General features: G+C 36.7%; 1 protein-coding gene across 3 annotated transcripts in view; it reads left to right on the forward strand.

The window, feature by feature from the left end:
* Positions 1-22,718, forward strand: part of USO1 (USO1 vesicle transport factor) — a 93,075-nt gene that overhangs the window by 4,172 nt on the left and 66,185 nt on the right. For 2 of the 3 annotated variants that reach the window (XM_060654844.3, XM_060654845.3), the window contains exons 2-3: positions 20,661-20,747; positions 20,825-20,889. In XM_060654844.3, coding sequence (XP_060510827.1) covers positions 20,661-20,747; positions 20,825-20,889 — 152 coding nt within the window. Of the gene's footprint in view, positions 1-11,171; positions 11,207-20,660; positions 20,748-20,824; positions 20,890-22,718 lie in introns of all 3 variants that reach the window. The other variant, XM_060654846.3, reaches the window with a different exon arrangement.

Consider the following 22,718-nt stretch of genomic DNA (forward strand, 5'->3'; position numbering starts at 1 on the left):
GCCTTTAGTGCTTTCCTGCTTTCTTTTACTGACCTTAAATATCTTCTAAATGTGTTAGAGTTACATTATTGATTTTAAAAAAATTTTTTTAAGGTTTGTTTATTTATTTTGAGAGAGAGAGAAAGTACAAGCAGGGGAAGGCCAGAGAAAGAGGGAGACAGAGAATCCCAAGCAGGCTCCCCACTGACGGCGTGGAGCCAAATGCCGGGCTCGAACTCACACCTGATCTGAGACCAAGAGCCAGATGCTTAACCAACTGAGCCACCTGGGCACCCCATATTATTGATTTTTTTTAAGATTTTATTTTTAGGTAATCTCTACACCCAACATGGGGCTTAAACTTACAACCCCAAGATCAAAAGTCGCATGCTTTATGACTGAGCCAGCCAGATGCCCCATTACTGATTTATAATACCTAATTCTTCATCCTCTCAGTTAAGAGTAACTTTTTTTTTTAAATAATCCCCAAGATATTATCCCAACTTTTCAAAGGGACTTTTTTTTTAAATTTTTATTTACTTATTTATTTGGACAGAGGTGGGGGAAGGGACAGAGAGAGAAGGAGGGAGATTATCCCAAGCAGGCTCTGCTGTCAGCACAGAGCCCGATTGCAAGGCTCCATCTCACAGACTGAGATCATGAACTGCGCTGAAATCAAGAGCCCGTAGCCCAACCCACTGAGCCACCCAAGTGCCCCAAGAGTAACTTTTGATTGGTGTTAAGGATGCTTTCTAGAGACATAGTGTTATATCATAGGATAGTCAATAATTCTATAAAATTCTAAAAAATATTTTAAGTGTAGAATTCCATCCACATTAAACCTTTCATATTTTAGAGTCAAATACTTTTAAATTTGATTTCTCTTTTTTTTTTTTTTTTAAACTTTAGAGACAGGCACTGATTTCTGGTGATTGAAGCCTCCTTAGTCTTGACATACTTTGCAGGGTACAAATAAACACTAATTATAGTAAAAGTCCTACTTATTTTTTTTTGAATGCTAACACATTTAATTTTCCATCTACTTTTCATGTAATAGCTTTTTTGTTTTAAAGCTAGTTTCTTGAAAATCCCAAGAGAAATATTAACTGCATTTGATGATAGATCATAGGGGATTTTCTTTTCTCAAGTTGTATCCCAAGGCATAAAGGTTGCTTAAGTCCAGAAGAAGTATGTGGAATTACTGTACTGATAAAGTCATCTCTTTTTGTTTTTAATGTTTATTTATTTTGAGGGATGGGGGGAGGGTCAGAGACACAGGGAGAGAGAGAGAGAGAGAATCCCAAGCCAGGCTTCATGCTGTCAGCCTGAGCCTGACACAAGGTTTGATCTCACCAACTATGAGATCATGACCTGAGCCGGAATCAAGAGTTGTGTGCTCAACTGACTGAACCACCTATGTGCCCCAGGTCATCTCCTTTTAGATCAGATGTTGATCAGCTGGCTTAAAAGGCAAAAGGGCTAACAATATAGAGACAGCTGTAGTTTCTTGTAATAAAAATTGTTGTTACGGAATGTGTGTTTAAATTTAGACATAGTTTTGGTTTGGTCAAACATGTTTTATACCTCGTTACTATAAATGTATAGTCTAAAACTCCTGTTTGGGTTCAAGTTTCATATTAATAACAAGGTCAGTGTCATCACTGATACGTGTTTTCTCTCTTGGTTCTCTTGCAATAGCAATGTCAAAGAAAACCATAATAATGATTTGTGTTTTGATCACTTCTATCCAACCAAAGATGTCTCATATTCTTTTTAAGTAGTGTCTGTTGAAAACTATATGGATTTTTTTTAAAGGTTATTATGTAGATTATTAAGGGAAATTAAAAAAAAAAACTAGAATTGTTTAAATATTACACACCCTACCAGTAGCAAGGTATGTTTCAAAAAACATGAGTAGATGTACTTAAATTTGTTATCAAGAAGTATGTTGGGTGATGATCAGAAACAAAACAAAAAGCCTAATATTTATGCAAGGTTTATTAATAAGCAGTTTTCAAATATATTCAACATGTAGATATAAAGTAAGTTGTGTTTATGAATTTTATTAGACCAGATCCTTTTTTCCTCTGGAAACCTTATAGATCTGAGTGTTCTGAAGAACATACTTTGGGAAAACTTGTCCTAGAGGATATATTTTTAAAAAGATACTGCATTTTAAGGGGTGCCTAGGTGGCTCAGTCGGTTAAGTATCTGACTTCGGCTCAGGTCATGATCTCACGGTTCATGGGTTCGAGCCCTGCGTTGGACTGTGTGCTGACAGCTCAGAGCCTGGAGCCTGCTTCAGATTCTGTCTCCCTCCCTCTCTGCCCCTCCCCCACTCACACTCTGTCCCTCTCTCTGAAAAGTAAACATTAACCAAAAAAAATTTTTTTTAAGTCTTTTACTATTGTCAGTTTTATGCAGCTCATGAAGTGTTGCCAATTTAAATACCTAAAAGATTGGGGTGCCTGGGTAGCTTAGTCAGTTAAAGCATCGGACTTTGGCTCAGGTCATGATCTCATGATTCATGGGTTCGAGCCCCACGTTGGCTCTGTGCTGACAGCTGAGAACCTGGATCCTGCTTCAGATTCTGTGTCTCCCTCTCTCTCTCTGCCCCTTCCCGGCTCATGCTATCTCTCTCTCTCTCTTTCTCTCTCAAAAATAAACAGACATTAATAAGTAAATAAAAGATAAAATAAGTCCTGGTGCTTTGTGGTTTGAGAACTAATTGTAATCACTCTTGAATCTGATTATCGTTTAGGAGAGAATTTAAAATTTTCTTATGTAAATTTGCTGATAGCAAATACCATTTTGCTCTCTTTATGTATTCACATTTTATTTATACTGCATTGGTTTTTTTTTTGTCTGTTGTGGATATCCTAAAAAAGCCCTGCTTATATTTTTATACCTCAGGCAGAAATGCTATAAACATTTTTGTATAAAAAATTACCTTTAATTTGAAAGCTGGTGGTGTTAAGACTTTGAGATGCTAACATTTGTGATAGGTTAATTGGTAGACAAGTTTCATAATGATGCATTGCTTGGAAAAAATGTTCTTTTGGAAAGCATTGTTCTTTTCTTAGAGAAAACATGGAGAATAAATGAAGGAGTATATTAGCTTGGCTGACTTACTGGTAATTGTAATGGAAATTGATTGTATTAGATTCATTGGATTTATTTGCGAAGAGACTGGTGTTTGACTTTGTAATGTTCCCACATCTTTTTTTAGATCATAATAATTTAGGTCATCTGAAGATAGGACTGACCTTTGCTTTTTTTTTTTTTTTTTTTTCCTTCGTAAAACCTCTTAGTTGTAGAGTTCAATTTAAAATAAATTTCTGGTTCTTGGGGCACTTGGGTGGTTCAGTCGGTTGAGCATCCAACTTCGGCTCAGGTCATGATCTCATGGTTTGTGAGTTCGAGGCCTGCATTGGGCTCTGTGCTGACAGCTCAGAGCCTGAAGCCTGCTTCGGATTCTGTGTCTCCTCCTGCTCTCTCTGTCCCTCCCTTGCTTACACTCTTTCTCTTTCTCCCTCTCTGTCTCTCTCTCCAAAAATAAATAAACAATAAAAAATATTTAAAATAAATTTCTGATTCTTTTTGTGTTCTGAAACACTAATTTTTTTTTTTAATTTTTAAAATTCTTTATTTTTGAGAGAGAGAGACACACAGAGTGTGAGAGGGGGAGGGTCAGAGAGAGGGAGACACAGAATCCGAAGCAGGCTCCAGGCTCTAAGCTGTCAGCACAGAGCCCAACACTGGGCTTGAACTTGTGAACCACGAGATCATGACCTGAGCTGAAGTAGGACGCTTAACCAACTGAGCCAGCCGGGTGCCCCGAAACACTAGTATTTTTTTTTGTTTGTTTGATTAAAACACTGTAAATGAATTGATTATTGGTTAACATGAATTATTTTAGTCCTGCAGTAAATAGTCATGGTTAGGGAAGTTCTCTCCAGGGAAGCTATAACTATGTTTTAAACTTCTTGGAGGCAGTTATATGATCAAATAAGTTGGTAATAGATATTTGATAAATATTTATTGAATAACTGGTTGAATGAGATTTTTTATTTTATTATTATTTTTTTAATTTTTTTAATGTTTATTTATTTTTGAGACAGAGAGAGACAGAGCATGAACGGGGGAGGGTCAGAGAGAGGGAGACACAGAATCTGAAACAGGCTCCAGGCTCTGAGCTGTCAGCACAGAGCCCGACGCGGGGCTCAAACTCACGGACCGCGAGATCGTGACCTGAGCCGAAGTCGGCCGCTCAACCGACTGAGCCACCCAGGCGCCCCTATTATTATTTTTTTTAATGTTTATTTTTGAGAGAGAGAGAGCACAAGCTGGGGATGGGCAGAAAGAGAGGGGACAGAGGATCCAAAGGGGGCTCCGCACTGACAGCAGCGAGCCTGACGCGCAGCCAGAACCACAGCCAGAACCATGAGATCATGACCTGAGGCAAAGTCAGACACTTAACTGACTGAGCTATTTGTGCTTCCCTGAATTAGATTTTTTAAATTGGCATTCCTGTCCTTCATATTTGTATGTCAGTTAAATAGTTACTGAATACTAAAAAAATATATGGGTTTCTCCTAGGAATTGTCAGAAAATACTGCAAACTGCATTATGTCAGTGTCTTTAAATTATACTTTCAGCATGCTGGTTTTTTTTTTTTTCCAAGTTTATTTATTTTGAGAGAGAGCATACTACACACCATTGTGCACAAGTTGGGGAGGGGCAGAGAGAAAGAGGGAGAGAGAGAATCCTAATCAGGCTTGAGCTATCAGTACAGAGCCCAACAGGGGGCTCCATCTCGTGAAATGTGAGATCATGACCTGAGCTGAAATCAGGAGTCAGATGCTTATCCGTCTGAGCCATCCAGGCACCCCAGCATGCTAGTTTTATGCCACTTGCCTTTTTCCCCTTTTACTTTTCAGTGGCTTTTCATTTTCACATTTCTCATCTCACTTTCTTCTTTCCTAGTCACTCCCATCACATTGCTTCTTTTTTGGTCTCCTTTGTTTATCTCTGAATAAAAGTAAATGGCACTATTGGTTAGCAACGTAAACAAATATTAAATTCAGATTATTAGGTTATCATTCTGATTATGCTCAATTTACCAATTGTTAGTGGGATTATTTGCCCTTTTCAGTTTTGTCTTGGTAAGTGGAATTGTGAATCTCAGTTGATAATTACTAAAAATGATGAAGAGTTCTGATACATAATCACCTGCGTGAATTACATTATCTTACGCATACTATCTTTTTCATTAGCTTTTTAATTTTTTATTACACAAAATGGCAAACAATACTAGTAAAGTTTAAGGCCTGCTTGACTACCATCTCCAATTTCCGTACTCTTTCCAGAAATAACCATGATTCTTAATGTGATATAAATCCTTCCAGAGTTTTATGAATAGTTATACATTTATACAATATAGAATTATATATTGGATGATCATATTTATCCTTTTTTTCATAAATGATATACCATTTATAGTGTTTTGCAGCTTACATTTTTAATTGGTTGATAGGCCTTAGAGATCTTTGCATGTTAAAACATAAAGCTACTTTATTAGAATTATTTAAAATACCAGATTTCCAGTTACTTTGTTAACTACACTATACTGAGGCTATAAAAGCATCTTGATAACAGGATACATCTTCATTTATTTTGAGAGAGAGAGAAAGGGAGAGCGCATGCAAGCAGGGACAGGACAGAGAGAGGGAGAGAGAATCTCAATAAAGCTCTGTGCTGTCAGTGCAAAGCCTGACTTGGGGCTCCGTCTTGCGAGCCATGAGATCATGAAAGCCAAGAGTCAGATGTTTAACCAATTGAGCCACCCAGGCGCCAGGATACATGTCTAGTTCATCACTGTATTTATTGTTCAGAGCACCTAATACTTAGCATAATATAAATTAGTTGAAGAACTTTTGTCTTTTGAGTTTTTCCTTATTACCCCTTTCCGGTCTTTCTAAATAAAACTAACTCTGGGTTAAATTTTATCCATATATATATATATATATATATATATACACACACACACACACACACACACATATCTATACATATACACATATATATATGTGTATGTATATATGTATATACATGTATATATGTATGTATACATATATACATATATAAACATATATCTATACATATATATATGTGTATATGTACATATATACGTGTATATATATGTACATATACATATATACATATATAAACATATATCTATACGTGCATATATGTACATATATGCACGTATAGATATATGTTTTTTTTTTTTTTAGAACTGTTTTTTGTTAATATATAGTATTCTGTTGTTTAATGCAAGAGTCACAAACTCAAATCCTAATAGTGTCAGTTGGGTAACATCACTGTTCATTCCAGCAGGTCAGGTTAAAGGAGAGCAGAGGTCTGGCTGAAACTGGAGCCTGTGTATCCTGACTTGAGAGCATAGATAGTGCTCAACCCCAGCCAGTTGGTGCCTCCAGAAATGCAGGCTCAGAGAGCCAATTTAATGTAACGGTTAAGCACTCAAACTGCTTCACTTTGAATCCCGTCCAACTCCTTACTAGTTTTCTCAACTTGGATTTACCCACCGTACCTCAGTTTCTTCATCTCTAAAGTGTGGATAATAATAGTGCCTATTGTATAGCGTTTTTATGTAGATTAAATGAATTTTAAATACATAATCTTTAGCAAAGACTGGCACATACTAAATGCTGTACATTGCCATATTATAACAATTCTGAGATGCACATTAGCATGTAAACATCTCTGAAATCACCTTGTATCATGTAATTATAATTGGCAATATTTCTCTTTGCTTGGTGTTACATTAAAAAATGGTGGATCTTGTGGCCCAGTTGCTAGAATATGCAACTCTTGATCTGGGGGGTCATGAGTTTGAGCCCCACATTGAGCATAGAGATTACTTTCAAAACTGGTGGATCTTATAATTGATGGCTTCTTAGATTGTGTGAAATACAGTATTAGCTATCATTAGCTATCAGGCTGATTTTCCTCCAGAAAAGGTGGAAATATGGATTTCTATATAAAATCTTTCAATTTTTAGATACTGGCTTAAAACTCACCTTAAATACTGTGTAGGCCAAATAGATCTTTCAGATAGTATACAAAACAAATACGTTATTACTTACTATGAAAGGTTAAGTATTTTTAACTTTTTTATTTTTATTTTTTTCAATGTTTCTTTTTATTTTTGAGAGAGAGACACAGAGTGCGAGCAGGAGAGGGGCAGAGAGAGAGGGAAATACAGAATCTGAAGCAGGCTCTAGGCTCTGAGCAGTCAGCACAGAGCCTGACGCAGGGCTCGAACTCACAAACAGTAAGCTCATGACTCGAGCCAAAGTCAGACGCTTAACCAACCTGAGTCACCCAGGCGCCCTGAGTATTTTTAACTTATTCTAAGTGTTGAGTATTAAGTAGCCTTAGAGTTTATCCTTTATTCTTCCATCTTGCAGATGATGAACCTGACTTAGATTATATTTAAGGTATAGTCAATCCTTGTTATTCATCTATTCCATATTTGCAAATTCATCTATGCTAAAATTTCTTTGTAATTCCAAAATCAGCACATCTAGTCCTTGCAGGTTGTTTGTGGACATGTGCAGGGTAGTGAAAAATTTGAGTCACCTGATCTGTGTGTCCCCAGTTAAGGTCAAACAAGGAGATACTCTGCCTTCTTGTTTCAACTCTCATATTAAACCAGTGTCCTTTTCACAGCCTATTTAGTGTCATGTTTTTTGCATTTTTGTGCTTCTTGTTGGTGATTTTGCTCTTAAAAATGACCCCACATGTAGTGCTAAAGTGCTGTCTAGTGTTCCTAAAGCACAAAAAGGCTGTGGTGTTTTCACAGAGAAAATATGTGTGTTATAAAAGCTTCCTTCAGGCATGAGTAATGGTGCCGGTGACTGTGAGTTCAGTGTTAATGAATCAAGGACATGTATTGAAAAAGATATCTTTAAAGAAATACACATAAAACAAGGTTATGTATTGGATTGATTGGGGAAAATGTGACCACAGGCTCACAGGAACCTAGCACTGTATTTCTCTTAGATGCAAAGGTTCAGTATCTGCTAATTCATTGTCTGTGGTCACTTACAGAACATAACTACTGTGGCTAACAAGAATCAACTGTATTCAGAAAATAGATAAACAGTGAGTCAGTCAGGTGCTATGTTAGAGCACATAAGAGAATAAAAGCAAGGTCTAATAAATTCTGGAAATTTCTTTAAATTTTTCTGGTTAGTTATTGAAGCAATAGTGAAAACATGCTTATTGTAAATAATTCATATCACTATGTAGTCTAAAATTTCCCCTTTCTTCTTCCTGTCACAATCTCATTTCCCATTGCCAAGGGTAATTGCTAATGAAGTTTGGCATACATCCTTCCAGAATATTTTCTTTGCAGTTACCAATATGTTTATGATACAAATGAGGTTTTTTTTATAAGAGTGGCATATGGGGCACCTGGTGACTCAGTTAAGCATCTGGCTCTTGACTTCAACTCAGGTCATGATCTCATGGTTCGTGAGTTCGAACCCTGCATTAGGCTTGTGCTGACAGTGCAGAGCCTGCTTGGGATTCTCTCTCTCTCCCTCTCTCTCTTCCCCTCCATTGTCACAGCTTTCTTTCTCAAAATAAATAAACCAAAAAAAAAAAAAAAAGAAGAGTGGCAGAGTTAATTAAAAATTTAATAGTAGATGAGGCACCTGGGTGGCTCAGTTGGTTGGGCATCCAAATTTGAGTCAGGTCATGATCTCGTGGTTCGTGAGTTTGAGCCCCACATCAGGCTCATTGCTGTCAGCACAGAACCCATTTTGGATCCTCTGTACCCCCCTCTCTCTGCCCCTCTGCCACTTGCACTCTCTCAGAAATAAACATTAAAAATATATATGTTAGAAAATTTAATAGTAGGTACTAGAATTTTCCTATTAACTAATCAGTAAACATAGATTCCCATAGAGTTTAAAAAATATTTACAGGGGCGCCTGGGTGGCTCACTCAGTTAAGCGGCCGACTTCAGCTCAGGTCATGATCTCACAGTTCATGAGTTCGAGCCTTGTGTTGGGCTCTGTGCTGACAGCTCAGAGCCTGGAGCCTGCTTCTGATTCTGTGTCTCCCTCTCTCTCTGTTCTTCCCCCGCTCACAGTCTGTCTCTCTCTCAAAAATAAATTAAGATGAAAAAAAAGTAAAAAATAAATAAAATAAAAAATATTTACAAATTTCTTTGTTTCAAGCAAATAGGCTGAAGTATCTTCTTTTGTTGTTACCAGTTTTCCGTTCTGTAACCTTACATGTCTTGTCTGTATTTATATTTCTCTTTATTCAGGTAGTGAAATTCTGGGAAGGTTACTTGTTTCAAGGGTACAGAATGGTTATCTGAAATGTTGTGCTTTATAGTCTACTGAGATAATGACTATTTTGGTAAAAAGTCTAGGTATAAACATTTCTGACTTTTTAACAAAGTAGACTTGATTACCTTCTTCTGTATTAGATCAATAATGGCAGCAAAATGTTAATTAAGGAGAAAATGGTATTAAAATATGTGGGATTTAAACCTTTCACTCCCTTTCCAACTCTCCCATCATGTCGATGAGAGTGTTGAAGATTCAGACAAGAGTTTGTGACTTTAAATACCCAGTATAATTATGAATTTTGCTTTAAAATTTTTTTAGGTTTATTTTGAGACAGAGAGAGAGAGAGAGAGAGAGAGAGAGAGAGAGAGAGAGACAGCACGCAGTGTTGGGGCAGAGAGAGAGAGAGAGAGAGAGAGAGAAAGAATCCCAAGCAGGCTCTGCACTGTCTGCACTGAGCCTGGTGTGGGGTTTGAACTCAACGTACTGTGAGATCATGACCTGAGCTGAAACCAAGAGTTGGACGCTCAACCAACTGAGCCACCCAGGCACCCCTTATGACTTTTGCTTTAAACAAGTTGGCTTCCTTGTTTGGTTTCTGAGATAGTGAGTGAGTTGCTAGTAACAAAGTCTCTCACCTCAGGATCCCATTTGGGACACTGAATACATTTATCCTTTAAAACACTGCCTTTTTCCTTATGGTAATATGCTCATTCACTCTGCTTCCCTACTTTTCCACTTGCTTTGTTGTTGTTACTCATTACCCACACTTCTGGCTATGTCCAAACCAGTGCTTAACTTGGGGCCCTCTGACCAACTAGGCTATGTAAAGTCTCCACCTAATCACTATCTCATTTCCCTAATTATTCCCCCTTGTCATACTTATCACTTTCTCTCTTTATCTTAATTATTTTTAATTTGTGGTCTCCTTGCCATTATCATTTCATTAGAATAGGTACCTTCTACAGTGGCTCACTGCTATTCCCCCAGAATAAAATTTTGCAGTGCTTTGCAAAATGTTAAGCACTTTACTAGTATTTCTCTAACTGTCTGTGGTGAAAGACCAGTTGCTTTAGTTTTATTTTTTTAATTTCCAGTTAATCACAGATCAATACCTCTATAAAATACAATAAAAATGAGTTGCTGGGAAGATGGAGTGACAGTACACATAGACACACTCATGTGCGTAAAAATGTTAAGCCCTATTTTTTTTTATATAGCCATACAGTTATCCAGTTGTAGAAGTTTCTAAATGTGTGGTCCCAGTTTCATAACTTACCTTGTCACAGACCACTGCTTTCTGGTTGCACTGATCACAGCCCCCATGGGGGTAGCAGCACTCTGATATTTGTTGAATGAATGGATGAACCACCACTTAGGATTATGGTACTGAATTCTTCAGATATATTGCTCCTTTGACCTTTATCCTTGCCAAAACCCAGAGTGTTTGCTGAGATATAGAAGAATGATTGCTGGTTCATGATTTCAAACTTCAGCTAGCTTTAATCACTGCTGCTTTTTTGATTTTTTAATTGTATCTTTTAAAAAACAATATTTGACCATATGTTTGTTTAAGGAAAAGCTGTAGAAGTTGAATCCCAAACAGTGGTTGTCCCAGACGTTTTATTCTTTAGAGCCCCCAGCCTCTTAAATTCAGTTCTTTCAATTATTCTTTTGCTTTGTTTATCCCTTCAGCCCTTTGCCCATTACCACCACCCTAATACGTTTTTTTCTTAACCTTATTCCTTGTCTATTATAATGAGCTGACATATTTTTTTCTCTTTCTCTCTTTTTCCACTCCAGTTTGTCCTTATCTCAGCCAGGTTAATTCTGAAAGAGTGAGTATATTAATTTTTGTAGTTTTTCTGAAGTACTTATACGGTACTGATTTTTTTTTTTTTAACTTGGTAGCTGCTGCCTTCCGCCCCCCCCCCCCCCCCATAGCTTCTGATTATAGCTTTCCCAAAGTAAAGAGTAAAGCTCAAACTCCCTTAGAACAAGGGACAACCCTGGCTGACCAGTTAAGTCGAAGGCTTCTCAGGGTCCTTTAGTGAGCTATAGTGCAAGTAAAACCTATTCATAGAAACTGTATTTCAGTCTCCCCCTATAAAGTCCTGCAGTCCATGTAGTTTGCAACAGTAACTCAGATTCACATTTTTCTGCATAGGATGCAATATAAGCTATGAGAGGGTGGGCTTTGGAGTGAGACATCTACAGCTTGGGTAGAAAGAATCTGGACTGTGCCACCAAACTGCCAGTGTATTTTGAGATGTATTGTTTTGTTTCTGAGCCTTAGTTTCTTCTGTAAAATAAGTACTAAGAATGCATGGGCCAGAATATAGTCACTGTCTATGCCTGGATGCAAGGAAGACTTAGAAAGTAGTTTATGTAGATAGACATATATGTGCCCAGCTAAAACACAGAGGATTCTAATAACTGAAAGGAGGAAATGGAAAGAGAGGCAGTTACGCTGCATTGGATTGGTTTTTCAAGTAAGGAATAAATGGCATAATGGTCTGTGAGATCTACAATTTCTGAATATAACTTAAACATCCTTGTGGTACAAAATTTTTGCTTCGTAACTATCAACTGAAAAATATAGACAGTGTTTGGCCTAAAACATGGCTAAATCTTTGTAAGGTTTAGAACACATATATTTTCCTTTCATTTGGTTTCAGTGGTCGGTAAAGAGTAGCAATGTAGCGCTTTATTACAGAGAGATCACTTATTCAGAAACTTCAACCATCTGGAATATTATCAGGAGGTAATAGGCTTTCCTATAGCAAAAGTAGAAGTTGCAAGTTCCGTGTTCTCGATCTTAAGCCTGAATGATTTTTTGTTATAGAAAAATTGTATTTGGGCACCTGAGTGGCTTAATCGGTTAAGTGTCCGACTTTGACTCAGGTCATGATCTCCTGGTTGGTGGGTTCGAGCCCCACATCAGGCTCTGTGCTGGCAGCTCAGAGCCTGCAGCTTGCTTTGGATTCTGTGTCTCCCCCTCTTTCTGCCCCCCCCCCCAATTGGCTCTCTGTCTCTCTCAAAAATAAATAAACATATAAAAATTTTTTTAAGAAAAATTGTATTAGTATCTAACTTAATTATCAAATTTCTCACTTAGTTGCAAAATTGAAAAAAATCTGCAAAATTGAATGGTCTGTTAAAAACATATATGATGGAAGTGACAGCCAAAAGCCTGATAGGATAGACGAATACAAAAAAGTCATAAGCTTGGTAACAATAAAGTTTGTTAATAATATTTATTGAATATTTGTAGGTGCCAGGTACTAGGCAAAACCTTTTATGTTCATTACTTTATTTAAAACCTAAGACGTTGGTCTTATGTATATCTTGGAGAGGACTTAGGTTTAAGTGCTAAGAAAGCTTATAATTATGTGTGTTGTTTAAGAAGACAGAGAAGCTGGTAATTAATTTTAGATTACTATCAGAAAAAGCTAAAATGAAAAGACCAGTTTGGTCCCTGACAGAAGGTATCGGAAATAACTCAGTCTAATGCTTCTAAATAAGTTGTTCTTATATTCACTTTGATTCTCATTGGCTTGCACTATGGTTGACTGCTTTGAGTTCATCTTTAAGTTGCTAGAGAGAAAGTTCTGATTAAAATCCCCAATTTGGGGGCGCCTGGGTGGCTTGGTTGGTTAAGTGTCCCGACTTCGGCTCAGGTCATGATCTCACGGTCCATGAGTTCGAGCCCCACGTCGGGCTCTGTGCTGACAGCTCAGAGCTGGGAGCCTTTTTCAGATTCTGTGTCTCCCTCTCTCTCTGACCCTCCCCCGTTCATGCTCTGTCTCTGTCTCAAAAAAAAATAAACGTTAAAAAAAAGAATTAATAAAATCCCCAATTTGGAAGAATATGTACTTGCTGTAAAAATCCAGGTTTAATCAGTCAGAAGCATGCTTATATTGTTAAAAATAGTCTTAATAGAGGGGCGCCTGGGTGGCTCAGTCGGTTAAGTGTCTGACTTCATCTCAGGTCATGATCTCGCAGTTCGTGAGTTTGAGCCCTGTGTTGGGCTCTGAGCTGACAGCTCGGAGCCTGGAGCCTACTTCAGACTGTGTCTCCCTCTCTGTCTCTCTCTGCCCCTCCCCTGCTCACACTCTGTCTCTCTTTCTCTCAAAAATAAACAAACATTAAAAAAAAAAAGTCTTGATAGATTATTTACCCAAACTCAAGAAAGAATGGATTTTATTTCTATAAGTATAATAGTGATTAATTTTAATATTCGAAAAGGTACTTTTTTCAACTAAAAATAGTGATTTGCTCATTAATCAGTTTATTGAAGCAGATACTTTGAACTTACTAGAAAAGAAATATGTTTTTAGCTAACATTTTAATCTTATATATTCTTATTTTTCCCATGTTATTTTAGATCAGCCATCATTCCCAGAGATACAACTTATTGTAAAAGGGGAAATTTTCTAATTTTAGAAAGTCTCCTTTGGTGTATTATTTTACTAGAACAAGTGTGTGTGTGTGTGTGTGTGTGTGTGAGAGAGAGAGAGAGAGAGAGAGAGAAAGAGAGAGAGAGAGATATGAAAATTACGTTTTTTGGTTCATAGATGTATACAATTTAAAAACTCAAATTAGACCAATTTTGGGGGGTGTTTTTATTATACAATGGGGACAGGACCCATGGGCAGAAAGAACTGCCTAGACCAATTTTATTGTGAATATGAAATGCTCTTTTATACATTAAAATATGTGCAAACAATTACAAGGAAATAATTTTCAGTGCCTGAAATTCCTTCATATTGTCTGATGAACTACTTATCCTTTTTTTTTTTTGTAATGTTTATTTGGGGGGTAGAGGGGCAAGTGGGGGAGGGGCACAGAGAGAGGGAGACACAGAATCCACAGCAGGCTCCAGGCCATCAGTGCAGAGCCTGTCATGGGGCCTGACCCCATGAACCTCAAGATCATGACCTGAGCTGAAGTCAGATGTTCAACCAACTGAGCCACGCAGGCACCCCTGAACTACTTACTTATCCTTTAATTCTTGACTCAAGAATGGCATCCTTAATTATACCATTCTTTTTTTTTTCTATTAAGATTTTTATTTTATTTTATTTTTATTTTATTTTTTTAATTTACGTCCAAGGTAGTTAGCATACTAACTACACTGTACTGAGGCTATAAAAGCATCTTGATAACAGGATACATGTTCATTTATTTTGAGAGAAAGAGAGAAAGGGAGAGCACTTGCAAGCAGGGACGGGACAGAGAGAGGGAGAGAGAATCTCAATCAAGCTCTGTGCTGTCAGTGCAAAGCCTGACTTGGGGCTCCGTCTCGCGAGCCATGAGATCATGACCTGAGCAAAGCCAAGAGTCAGATGCTTAACCAATTGAGCCACCCAGGCGCCTCTAAGGGGTAGATTCCTTAGTGCCCCTTACCCATTTAGCCTATCTCCCCTCCCACAACCCCTCTAGTAACCCTCAGTTTGTTCTCCATATTTATGAGTCTTCTGTTTTGTCCCCCTCCCTGTTTTTATATTATTTTCATTTCCCTTCCCTTATGTTCATCTGTTTTGTCTCTTAAAGTCCTCATATGAGTGAAGTCATATGATTTTTCACGTAGCATAATACCCTCCGGTTCCATCCACGTAGTTGCAACAGGCAAGATTTCATTCTTTTTGATTGGAGTAATTGGAGTAATACTCCATTGTATATGTATACACCACATCTTCTTTATCCATTCATCCATCGATGGACATGTGGGCTCTTTCCGTACTTTGGCTATTGTTGATAGTATTGCTATAAACATGGGGGTGCATGTGTCCCTTCAAAACAGCACACTTGTATCCCATGGATAAATGTCTAGTAGTGCAATTGCTAGGTCATAGGGTGGTTCTATTTTTAGTTTTTTGAGGAACCTCCATACTGTTTTCCAGAGTGGCTGCACCAGCTTGCTTTCCCAGAGTAATACTCCGTTGTGTGTGTGTGTATGTGTGTGTGTGTGTATGTGTGTGTGTGTGTATGTGTGTATATATATATATATATATATATATATATATACACTTAGATATATATGTATATATATATATCCCACATCTTCTTTATCCATTCATCCATCGATGGACATTTGGGTTCTTTCCATACTTTGGCTATTGTTGATAGTGCTGCTATAAACATTGGGGTGCATGTGTCCCTTTGAAACAGCATACCTGTATCCCTTGGATAAATACCTAGTAGTGCAGTTGCTAGGTCGTAGGGTAGTTCTAGTTTTAATTTTTTGAGGAACCTCCATACTGCTTTCCAGAGTGGCTGCACCAGTTTGCATTCCCACCAACAGTGCAAAAGAGATCCTCTTTCTCTGCATCTTTGCCAACATCTGGTGTTGCCTGAGTTAAATATACCATTCTTAAACAGTATCTGTCTTAATCTATTTGGGCTGCTACAACAGATATATAATCTGGGTGTGGCTTAAACAACACGCATTTATTTCTCGCAGTTCTGGAATGTGGGAGGTCCAAAATCAAGGCACTGGTAGATTCTGTGTCTGCTGAGGGCCTGCATTCTGGTTCCTCCATATATCTACTCACTGTGTCCTACTTGGCAGGAAGGGAGACGGAGCTTTCTGGAGTCTCTTTTATAAGGGCACTAATTCCATTCATGAGGACTCTATCTTCATTCCCTAATCACTTCCCCAAAGCCCCATCTCCTCATACCATCACATTAGGGGTTAGGATTTCTAAATTTGCATTGGGGGTGGCGGCCCGGGGAGGGGTGGGGGGAGGACATAAACATTCAGTCTGTACAGTTTCACTTTCACATAGAATTGACTGTTTTCTTTTGTGCCCCAGCTTTACTCAGCACATACTTATATACCTTTAACTTGTTATTATTCTGTATTTATGTGACTGTCTTCCTGTGCAAGTTCCTTGTGGTTAGAGACCATATCTTATTTTGGTTAGTACAAGAACAAATACATGTGTCCTCAGTGTGTGTATATTAACTGAGCAATGACTGCATTCTAGTTAAAAAAATTTGGACTTGATAAGCAACAGGGGGCCAATTGAGGATATTTTTATTATGGTAGTTTATTTTTTATCAATTAAGAGCTTATTTCATACTATTAATTTTTTAAGTCTATTAGGGAGGACATGAGCAGGGGAGGGGCAGGGAGAGAGAGAGAATCCCAAGCAGGCTCCACAGTCAGCGCTGAGCCCAGTGCAGGGGCTTGATCTCACGACCACAAGATCATGACCTGAGCTGAAATCAAGAGGCAGATGCTTTACCAACTGAGCCACTCAGGCACCTCTGATTTCATATTATTTTGATCAGAGTGAAGATAGCATTTGAAAAGATGTGTTCAGTCAGTCATGAAAATATCTTAGAAATTCCAATAAAACATAAACCATTTTGCTTTACTCCATTATTGCTCTTTTTTGTTTATAAAGGTAATTCCTATTTTATCAAAATTCAAACATGAGAAATAATGTAAAAAATGAACATTTCCAGCAACCTACCAAATGGCAATATGGTACATTGTCTTAATATTTTCTATACATATTCACATTGTTTATTAATAGTATCATATTAAACCAAAATGAACTAATGCCAAACATACTGCTTATAATTTTTGTCCACTTTTTTTCTATTAAAAAAAATGGCTCTGATTCATTCATTTGATCAACTGCATAGTTTCTGAGTACCATATGTTAATTACTCTCTGATTGATAGATGAACCTTTAGATTCCCCTCCACCTTTTTTTTTTTTTTTTTTTTTTTTTTCCAATTAACAGAAATTTATTGCTCAAAGTTGTGAAGGCTGGAAGTCTGAGTTCTGGAGTGCCAGTTGCAGACTTCTTATTATATTCTTATGTGGCGGGAACTGGATTTCCTTTTTAGCTATTAAAAGTATTGCTACAAAAAACATCCTAGTATAAAACGTTATGTAACTGTGGGGGTGTTTTTAAAGAGTAAATTCCTAGAAGTAGGAATGCCTGGCTAAAAAAAGGGTATGAATATTTTAGGTTGTAATTGTTTTTGCCAAATTGCCACTTTTTTAGGTTAGTTTCCCTTTGGTAGAATATAAGCAAGTTAATTAATATATCTTTGCCTATCCTAGATATTTCTATTTTAAAAAATTTATTGGGGTGCCTGGTGAACTTGGTAGAGTGTGCAACTCTTGATCTCAGGGTTGTGAGTTCGAACCCCATGTTGGGTGTGGAGATTGCTTAAAAATAAAATATTTTAAAAATAATTAAAAATAACTTTATTAAATGTATTAAAGTATGTAGAAAAGTATGCATGTCAAATATGTAAACCTCACAACCTGAACACACCTATGTAACCAGCACCCAGATCAAGGAACAGAACATTATCAAGACCCAAAAAGTCCCCTTTGTATTCCCAGTCACTGCCTCTCTCCATGAGTAACCACCATCCTGACTTCTGCTAACACAGATTAATGTTACTTTTTTTTTTAATTTTATAGAACTGATATCATAGAATATTTGGTACAATTTTAATCTTAGTGAGTCTGATAGGTAAAAATAACCTCATTGCTATTTTAGGTTGTATTTATCTTCATAACAACTGAGATTATCTTTGTGTATATCTCAAAGCTTTGTAAAAAAAAATTGACAACACTCAAATATTAGCATATTTAGAGCACAAAATAAAAGACTGAAAATAAAAACAAAGCAAACCCCCAAACTCTAGGATTATGATCATCTCACTCCAAAATTCCTAAAGCCGAGTTTCTCCTTCAGTATCAAGTAGCCTTCAAGTGTTCACATTCAACAAATAATTGAAGAGTTTCTAGACATGGAAGGTCATATTTTGACACAGGGCTTTCTATATACTAACCATAGAGGAGTCTGAGGCTGAAGCTTGAGTTCAAGCCCTGCATGGTACTAGAACTCAGTACTCCATGAGAGTTGGGAATCCGAGGTCTAGGACTGGTGCTAAGGTCTAGGGCTCGTAAAAAGCAGAAAATGCCTATAAATGATTTCAATTCCTAGTATCAGTTATAAATGACCTAGAAAAAATTAAAAGATGTACAAGACCCAAGTAAAGGAAATTATAGTCATACTTAGGAAAACTATTTTTGGACTATGAAATTCTTTAAGCTGAAAGAAAGTAGCAAGCTTCATGTTTTCAAGAGATAGTTATGTAGTTTTTCTAATGGTAAAAAACAAATTGTGGTAGAAAAAGTCAACCAGTTATTTAATAAAGAGAAAGTTGTATTATTTGTGTTTTGGAAAGTCAATGTAATTATTACAAAAGTAAATATAGTTTAAGGTAGAAATAATTCTTAAATGTGAGCAGTTAGAATGAATAAAATCAAAGAGTAAGGCTATGCTTGGTTATCATACTCTGTCCGCAGTATGAAGAAATGCAAATCAGCATAGTAAAGACTTTTAGAAATCCTGCAGTGCAGAAACCTATTTAATTTTGTATAACCTTGTGTTTCCTGCTGGTTCTGCGATCATAAGAAATCTATTAATATCTTCTGGGATGCTAGAAGTCTGCAGAACATAATTTGGAAAACAGTGTATGTATTTAAACACCACTAATTCAGATACATAGGATACAAAAGTGTGAGTGATATGCCATAATATTTATAGGATCTTAGTAACAGTCATTAAAATAGTAACTGTTAGAACTTAACAGGAGCCAAGTATCATGGTTTTAAGAACTATTCTTTATCAGATATTTTCAAATATTTTCATTCAGTTGGTGGTTTATCTTTTCATTCTCTTGAGAGTGTCTTTTGAAGAACAGAAGTGATGAGGTCCAGTTTATTTAGTTTTTCTTTATGGATTGTGCTCTTAGTATGTATGAGAAGTTTTTGCCTTATTAAAGGCTACTAGGATTTTCTCTTATGCTCTCTTCTAGAAGTTTTATAGTTTTAAGTTTCCAATTTTTTTTAATGCAATTTTACATGCACAGTTTAGTACTTTTGCTTCAGTGGGCTCATAATTTACATGTAGTTTTACAACTTGCTTTTCTTTTTTCCCCACTGTTTATTAAATCATTGTATTTTCATATCAGTACAGTTAATTGTTTTGAGTAGCTGCATAATATTCTATCTACCAAAGAATGTATAATTTATTTTCTTCTTTAAAAATTTTTTTTAATGTTATATTTATTTTTGAGACAGAGAGAGACAGAACATGAGCAGGGGAGGGGCAGAGAGAGAGGGAGACACAGAATCCGAAGCAGGCTGCAGGCTCTGAGCTGTCAGCACAGAGCCCGACGTGGGGCTCGAACTCATGAACCGCAAGATCATGACCTGAGTGGAAGTCAGATGCTCAACTGACTGAGCCACCCAGGCGCTCCTAGTTTTTCTTCTCTTGAGGGACAGCTGTCTCCAGTTTTTTTCCCATTGTAAATTAAATGCCCAAAGGTTTTGTTTTATTTTATTTTTATTTTAGTTCAGTTTATTTTAGTTTATTTATTTTGAGAAGAGTCCACAAGCAGGGGAGGGGCAGAGAGAGAGAGGGAGAGAGAGAATCCCAAGCAGGCTCTGCAGTCTTAGTGATATCAAGAACCGTAAGATCATGACCCAAGCCGAAATCAAGAGTTGGATGCTTAACCAGCTGAACCACCCTGGCTACCCCTGGAAGGTTTATTTTAAAATGCAACTTGAACTGTAATACCTGCAAATTTATTAAAAATTTTAATAATAGAAATATTTCATCTCTATAGACTTTGAGGCACAGTTAAAACTTAAAATTTTAAGTTTTTATTTATTTATTTATTTAAGTAATCTCTACACCCAACGTGGGGCTCAAACTCCTGACCCTGAGATGAACAGTTGCATTCTCTTCTGACTGAGCCAGCCAGGCACCCAAAAACTTAATATTTTTGGTATATAATTCCATCTTTTCTTCTTCAAATACTTAGTAGAAATATTAGGGTGAAGTTATAAACAATTATTATTTCAAAAACATTTTTAAATAAGTTCCCGTCTTCTACCATAACCCTGCTTTCCTCTTGGCTCAAACAGTTGTAAGCTGCATGTTTACAAAGTTCTGATTATACTAATGATTTCTCTTAATTCCTCAACTTATATGACTTATTTCATTTAACTTTTCTTTCACCACTTCTGTTTTTCAAGTCTCTGTGAGAAATCTGTCTGTAATGAGATTATAAAAGCACCTAATTTCTTTTTTTTTTTTTTTTTTTTAAAGCACCTAATTTCCATGACATCCCATTTGTTGATTTTTGTTTTCGAAAGTAAATGGTGTAAATTTAGGGGGGAACTTCATGTTTCTTTTTTGCTTTTTTAAGTTCTGTTTATGCTATTTCATTTTTTCATGACAGATTCAAAAGCTTTGTGACAGAGTTGCTTCATCTACTTTGCTGGATGACCGAAGAAATGCTGTTCGTGCTCTCAAATCATTATCTAAGGTTTGTAATGCTTTATCACCTACTAATTTTATTAAGTTGGATATTAGTTATTTTAACAGCATTTTTCCTTTGTGCAGAAATACCGCTTGGAAGTAGGTATACAAGCTATGGAACATCTTATCCATGTTTTACAAACAGATCGGTAAGTCTGTTTTTAATGATTTTTCTCCCTAATTTTCTTGCAATTTTAATTCCTTTGTTTTAGAGTCACTATTTTAGAAATGAAATGATTAGCTTATTAAGGTTATTAAGTTTTTATTTTCAGTTGTTTCAATAAATACTAATTGGATACTAGTTGCAAACCACTGTGCTAACCATTAAGACAGATAGAATCTCAGGGGTTGATATCTTTCCATTATGTGAAAATGGAATGACATGACTTCTCATTAAAAGCTGAAGATTTGTGGTTTGAATTGGTCAGTTGGATGTTTTGATATTTAATTAGATATACTGTAATATACTGTTCTATAACATAAAATACATATTATGGTATATCACTTATCTAGATTTGTCTTTATGGAGAAAGAAACTGGACTAATAGAGTGAAGTGTTAAATCTGAGCATGTCCTAAGAGAAAGATCACTAGCCTATTTTTATCACTTCCAATTTCTCTTTAAGAGATTTTATTTGCATCTTTGGTTTTAATTAACAACTATGCATGAATAGCTTTCAAAAATCTTATATCTAGTTAAATATATATTACCTTTAACTGCTCAGTGTACATTTCTACCATATCAAGATCTCTCATCGGTGTCTCAAGTTCAGAATGTTCAAGAGTTAATTTATCTACTCCTAATTGTGGCCTTCCACCATCTCCTTCAACTGCCTTTGACCCAGGTCAACCTAGGTGGTAATACTGTTCCAACAAGCAAGAAACTGTAGGATTCATGCTGAACTCATCCCTCTCCTTAACCCATTATGCTCCTGCAGACCAAAATCCATACATTTCTTTCTATTTCCTTTGTTGATTTTTAGTTCTAGCTCAGTATCAATCAACGAATCAATTTTCAGAGCCTCTGTGTGTGTGTGTATTTTTTTGTTTGTTTTTAATGTTTATTTATTTTGAGAGACAGAGATTGGGAGAGAGAGAATCTCAAGTAGGCTCCGCACTGTGAGCACAGAGCCTGACGTGGGGCTCAGTCTCACAAACTGGGAGGTCATGACCTGAGCCAAAATCAAGAGTCCGGATGCTCAACTGACTAAGCCACCCAGGCACCCTTGTATTAGTTATCTTTATTATTATTATTACTTTTGCTGTATAACAAATTACCTCAAAACTTAGTGGCTCAAAATAATAAGTATTTATTATCTCACACTTTCTGTGGATGAGAAATTCAGAAGTGTCTTAGCTAAGTGGTTCTGTTCTGGCTCAGGGTCTCTCATGAGGTTGCAACCAAGATGTCAGCCAGGATGTTAGTCATCTGAAGGCTTGATTGGGAAGATGTGATTCCAAAATGGCTCACTTACTTTGCTGATGGCAGGAGGCTTCACTACCTCACCATGTTGCTCTCTCTATAGGACTGCTTGAGCATTTTTATGGTATGGTAACTGGCTTCTCCCAGAACAAGCACTTTTAGAGAGAAAGCAAAGAGAAAGCTAAAATGCCTTTTGGGACCTAGTCTCAGAAGTTGCATACCATCAATTCTACCGCTCTCTGTTTGTTAGAAGCAAGTTAATAAATACAGCATACACTTAAGAGGAGGAAGATTAGGTTCCATCTTTTGAAGGGATCTGAACCAAGGAATTTTTGGACATAGTTTTAAACAACTACTACCTCCAGACTGTATTCTTTGCCTCTGATCTTTTTGTCCCTCCATTCAGTCTGTGCATTATAAGAATTACCTATCTGATGTATAAATCTTTTTTCACTTCATGCATTTCACCAGCTCAGTGCAATGTGAAGTCTAAGTTCTTTCTTCTTTTTAATATTTATTTTTGAGAGAGAGAGAGAGACAGAGAGAGCGAGCGCAA

This window comes from Panthera onca, chromosome B1 (genome assembly GCF_046562875.1).
Source record: "Panthera onca isolate mPanOnc1 chromosome B1, mPanOnc1 haplotype 2, whole genome shotgun sequence".
Lineage (NCBI taxonomy): Eukaryota > Metazoa > Chordata > Mammalia > Carnivora > Felidae > Panthera > Panthera onca.